The following is a 6,000-nucleotide window of genomic DNA, read 5'->3' as shown; positions in this document are numbered from 1 at the left end:
AGGTGGTGCAAGCGTCTGGAGTTTGACTGAAGTGGCTGAGGAACTTGCCAATTCTCTAACATAAAAAACAACAAAAAAATAAAGTAGTATAGGCCATATTAAAATAAAAATAGCTTACATGAGTTCTATAAATAAAATACTCGTACCTACTTAGAACACTTATTAAAAGAACCCATGAGAAAAGGATTGCATTCACCAAGTTACCTTTTGGATTATTCTACAATTAAAAAGATTAAGACAAAGCCGGGTGTGGTGACACACACCTTTAATCCCAGCACTTGGGAAGCAGAGGTAGGAGGATCTCCGTGAGTTCGAGGCCAGCCTGAGACTACATAGTGAATTCCAGGTTGGCGTGGACTAGGGTGAAACCCTACCTTACAAAATCAAAAAAAAAGATTAGGGCTAAATATTAACAATTCCATGAGCAGGGTGTGGTGGTGCACGCCTTTAATCCCAGCACTTGGGAGGCAGAGATAAGAGGATTGATGTGATTTCAAGGCCAGCCTGAGACTATGTAGTGAATTCCTAGTCAGCCTGGGTCAAAGTGAGACTCTACCTCAAAAAATCAAAAATAACAATAAAAATTCCATACATAACAATTTTTCTCTCCAAAACTTTGATGTTTGGCAAGACCTGAAATACAGAGGAAATTTTCGCCATTTGCATTACGCAAAATCTCGTCTGACATGGATACGCTAATTTCACTATTTGCATTATATCCATTTTCATATATGGATTAGATATTCCGATTATGACAGATGAACCCCTACTGAAATATTTGCCACATTTACTACACCCAAATGACTTGTCTTGGGAATAGGTAAACTTTGATTGAGCATTGGGTATGACTGCATTTCCTCACAAGATATACATATTCTATTCATAGGCTTTCTGCATGGCGTAAATTTGACACTGAACCAAGCAAGGTAGTTTCATTGACTAATGGCTTTTTCACATTCATTTCAATAGTGGAATTTTACTGCAGTAAAAATTCCCCAATTGTGACAAAGGTTTGATAATAGTATGTAAAATTTACATTCCATACGTAAGTTTTTTGTCACTGGTATGGATTTGCAGAAGCCAATTAAGAGTTTAATACTAAAACATGTTCCCAACATTCATCACATTCAGAGGGTTTCTCTGACATTCATTCTTTAACGCTGAGCACAGACTCAGCTATGATGAGTGAAGGGTTAGCCATATTCAATACAGACATGACTTCCCACGTTGTGAATTCTCAGATGTCAAATGGGGCCTCAACTTGACTAAATGTCTCCTCAAGTTCATTGCACTCATAAGGATTCTCTTTGGTATGAATTCTTTCATGTTGAACAAGGTGTGCTCTCTGACTGAAGGGCTTGTCCCATGCATCACAATCAAAGGCTTGTTCTCTGGTGGGAACTTCTTGCTGTAAAATAAAATCTGAATTATGACTAAAACTTTCCTCATAATCATTATATTCATATGATTTCTCTTTCCTGTGCATTTTGTGATGCTGAATAAGGCATGAGGCTTGACTAAAAACTTTCCCACACTCATTACATTCATGCGGTTTCTCTCCTGTGTGAATTCTTTGATGCTGAATCAGATGTGAATTCAGTCTGAAGTCTTTTCCACATTCATTGCATGTAAAGGGCTTTTCTCTGAAACGAATTCCTTGATGTTTACCATAGCCCAGCCCACACTCATCATATTCATAGGATTTCTCCTGATGGTGGATCCGCTGATGTTCGAGGAGGTATGAAGTGTGGCAGAAGTCACTGCCACATATGGTGCACTTACAGGGCATCTCCCTGTGAATCCTCTGATGCTGAGTGAGATGCACACTTCGGCTGAAGACTCTTTCACAACTGTTGCATTTGTGAGATTTGGCTTTGGTATGAATCTTCCTGTGCTGAGCCGCACCTGAGCTCTGGTTACAGGGTCTGTCAGAGGCTTCACAGGACTTCTCAGATGTTTCGCACTTATAGGACTTTTCTCTAGTGTGTATTCTTTTATGTCGACTGAGACTTGAACTCTGACTGAAAGATTTTTCACATTCTTTACATTTATAGGGCTTCTCTCTAGTATGGATTCTCTGATGTCTAGTGAGGGCTGAAGCCTGATGGAAGATTTTCCCACATGTATCACATTTATAGGATCTGTCAGCAGTAGGAATGCTTTCCCACTTACTAAGGTGGGAAAGGTCCATTATGCTGTCTTTGTAGTCACTACTCTGAAAACTCTGTGTGAGATTTATATGTTCATGTTCGCTGACAGATGAGTTCTGGGTGAAGTTCATATCACACTTACTATTGTCATCCATAGTCTGGATTCTAAGAACCCTTTGATCTGTATCAAGTGGAGAGTCCAGACTAAAGCTTTTTTCAGGTTCGCTGTTCTTCTCACTAGTGAAGGTTTTCTTGCTGATTGCTATTTGCCTGAACTCTCTCTCCAGGAAGAGAAATTTCCTTAGGATTTCCTGAAGCCTTTCCAGTCTGTCCTCAGACTTGTATACTTCTCTGGAGTCGGGACCCTGGGCAACATCCTGCTTGAGTCTTCCTACTCTCACTTTGTATGAATGTACTTCCTCCGAAACTCTCTGTTTAGGAATCAACAGTGTGTTCTCTTCTCTGATCTCTCCATCTGGTATATAAATAGAAAAATGCAAATTTAATCTGCACCCTGTGCTTTTAAGACAAAATCCTATAGGAGGAAATTGAATAATGAATCTGCAAGGTAAGCAAAGGCTTTTGCTCTGAAGAACAAGTACAAAACTTCACCCGCAGACATACAGGCACGAGCAGAGCAGCACAGAAGGGCCCAAACGGACAAGAAGTATTAGAGACAGAGGGCGATTCTAACACAGAGAGAAGATAGCCAGTTAAGGGGCTTCAAAGGAAATAAAAGAAGAATGGGTTAAAGAAATTTTATGTAAGCTCTCAAATGGGAACCTAGTACAACTTTTACGTAAGGAGCTCAACAGAGCAGATGAGCCTACACTGCACGGACGGGAGATCTCTCCACTGCAGACGAGGCAGCACTCTGAGTACCAGAGCGGTTCTAGGCTCAGCACGTGGACGTGTCTTCCCTAATCCCGTCACTCACCTGAGCAGTCGTCTCTCCCAACTTCACTACTCTTAGTGTCCAGATCAAAGACTTGCAGATCTCGCTCCCGCTGGGGGATCCCATCAGAATTAGAAACTGGAAATCCTGCTCATAGAGAAGGAAGCAGGATGTAAAATTATTATTCCTACTTTTTCTTTCCCGATAAACTCTGATTAGACCTTTGCTAGGAGGACCTGGAGGGTGAGAAGGGCAAATTCTAACGGAGCTCAGATGAGTGCTCTGGTGAGAAGTGTGGTAAAGCTGGGCATGCTGGCACACCTTTAATCCCAGCACTTAGGAGGCTGAGGTATGAGGACTGCTATGAGTTCAAGGTCACAAGAAGTGTGGTTAGGAGCAAGTTTGTAACTTGGGAGCAGCAGTATGAGTTTAAATATGCTTTAGACAAGAAACTCTGTACATGGGTATGTGCCTGTCTTCACAGAAGTTACAGTCACCACTCTCCGCTGTAGCCTAAAGAGCAATGTTTGAGTTAGAATGGGCTACAAGTACCAGATGGAAGCCATCACCGTGTCATTTTGCTGGGCTAGAGAAAGGAGACTCAAGTACCTGCCGCACAACGAGCAGACAAACAGCAGCAGCAGAGACAACTAAACCAGCAGTGCAAGGACCAACCTCAAAAAGGGCAAAGCCAGGCACAGTGGCGCCCACCTTTAATCCCAGCACTTGGGAAGCAGAGGTAAGAGGATCACTGTTCAAAGCCACCCTAAGACTAAATACTGAATTACAGGTCAGCCTAGGCTACAGTGGGACCCTACCTCAAAAAACCAAAAAAAAAAAGGAAAAGAAGTTGAAGACTGGAAATACTTATTAACCTGATTTCATTATTATACATTGTATTTATGTACTGAAGTATTACATTGTTCCATGAAACTCTACAAAGAAGTTTAAAGGCTTTATTTATCTGCAAGGAGAGAGACAGAAAGAGAAAATAGGCACATCAGGAACTCCAGCCACTGCCAATGAACTCCAGAAGCATATGCCACTCTGTGCATATGGCTTTATGTGGGTACTGAGGAATCAAACTCAGATTGTTAGGTTTTACAGGCAAGTGCCCCACCTGCTGAACCATATCTCCAGCCCCCAAATGAATTTTTTAAATATTTTATTTAATTGAGAGAGAGAGGCAGCTAGAGAATGGACACACCAGGGCCTCCAACTACTACTGCAAACGAACTCCAGATGCATGTACCAATTTGTGCATCTGGTTTACATGGTCCTGGGGAATAGAACTTGAGTCCTTTGGCTTTGCAGGCAAGAGCCTTAACTGCTAACCCATCTCTCCAGCCCCCAAATAATTTGTTTGTTTTTTCAAGGTAGAGTCTCACTCTAGCCCATGCTGACACGGAATTTACTACGTACTCTCAGAGTAGCCTTGAATTCACAGCAATCCTCCTACCTCTGACTCCCAAGTGCTGGGATTAAAGACATGTGCCATCACATCCAGCCCAAAATAGTTTTTTTTGTTTGTTTGTTTTGTTTTCCCCCCATTTGTTTGTTTGTTTTGAGGCGGCATTTCACTCTAGCCCAGGTTGGCCTGGAATCTACTATGTAGTCTCAGGGTGGCCTCGAATTTATGGCAATCCTCCTACACTTGCCCTCTGTGTGCTGGGATTAAAGTGTGTGCCACCACACCCAGCTTGAGACATGGCCTTTTTTTTAAAAAAGATTTTATTTTTATTTATTAGAAAGGGAGAGAAAGAGTGACAATGGGCACACCACTGCAAATGAACTCCAGACGCAGGTGCCACTATGTCCATCTGGCTAATGTGCGACCTAGAGAATCAAACTGGGGTACCTGGGCTTCACAAGCATGCACCATAACCACTAAGCCATCTCTCCAGCCCCAAATAATTATTTTAAAGAAAAAAAAAAGTACATTTAGCCAGGTTTGGTGGCACACACTTTTAATCCCAGCACTCGGGAGGCAGAGGTAAGAGTAGTGCTTTGAGTGTGAGGCCAACCTGGGACTACAGAGTGAGTTCCAGGCCAGCCAGTTAGAGCACCCCTACCTCAATCATCATCACTGTCATCATCACTCTGGAGGCAGAGATAGGAGGATCACCATGAGTTTGAGGCCATGATGAGAATACAGAGTGAATTCCAGGTCAGCCTAGGCTAGAGAGAGACTCTACCTTGAAAAAACAAAAAAAAATTCACTGCAGACAAACAAAAAAAAAAAAGCCAAATCTTTACCCAGTATAATTATATTACACTCTTATTACTTCAACAAGCATTTACAAAGCTCCTCTTCTCTCCATTCCCCCCAACCTGTTTTTATGGGGTAAGGTCTCACTCTAAGCTCAGGCTAACCTGGAACTCACTCTGTAGTACCAGGCCTTCCTAAAAGGCTGCACTGGACATGTAGCTCCTGGCTGGTCTCAAACTCAGGGTTAATCTCCTGTCCCAGCCTCCTGCATGCTGGAATTATAAGCATAAACAGCTCAAACCCTTTTAATACTAAAGGGTCCACAGTTAGCTTTGAAAGGGATAGAACTTTGATACTGCTAGCACAAAAAGGTAACTTTTATATGTCCTAAGCACAAGTGCTCACAACCTTCATCTCCAAAAAGCTTTCTCTCTGGATGTATACCAAATTTATTATGTGTTCCCCTTATTCTGTCATGTCACCATATAATTTTGTTAGCACATTTTAAAAAACTGGTTTCTTGCTTAAGACTCCACATACTTGGGCTGCAAGATCACTGAGAAATCCGGCTGGACCTGAACTGAAAACCTGGTCCATGTAGACCAGCTGATAGAAAGCTGGAAAAAGCTATGCTGCATGCAATTCAATGGGAGAAAGAGAAAGCACCAGTGAAGATACTCAACAGTACACACTGCAAGCCCAAATGAGCCAAAGAGAGCAATAGTGGCATGTCTGTTATGGGAGAA

At 42.1% G+C, this 6,000-nt stretch overlaps 1 protein-coding gene across 3 annotated transcripts in view; it reads right to left on the bottom strand.

Annotated features, from left to right (window-relative positions):
• Positions 1–466: 466 nt before the first annotated feature.
• LOC101615569 (zinc finger protein 655) overlaps positions 467–6,000 on the bottom strand; it is a 30,042-nt gene continuing 24,508 nt past the window's right edge. For all 3 annotated transcript variants that reach the window (XM_012950620.2, XM_045142665.1, XM_045142666.1), the window contains exons 3-4: positions 3,088–3,192; positions 467–2,625 (exon numbers count right to left, since the gene is read on the bottom strand). In XM_012950620.2, coding sequence (XP_012806074.1) covers positions 1,238–2,625; positions 3,088–3,192 — 1,493 coding nt within the window. In that variant the 3' untranslated portion in view covers positions 467–1,237. The remainder of the gene's footprint in view (positions 2,626–3,087; positions 3,193–6,000) is intronic.

This window comes from Jaculus jaculus, chromosome 2 (assembly GCF_020740685.1).
Source record: "Jaculus jaculus isolate mJacJac1 chromosome 2, mJacJac1.mat.Y.cur, whole genome shotgun sequence".
Taxonomy (NCBI): Eukaryota; Metazoa; Chordata; class Mammalia; order Rodentia; family Dipodidae; genus Jaculus; species Jaculus jaculus.
The sequence above is the reverse complement of the archived record's forward strand: the minus strand, read 5'-3'. Positions and strand labels throughout refer to the sequence as shown.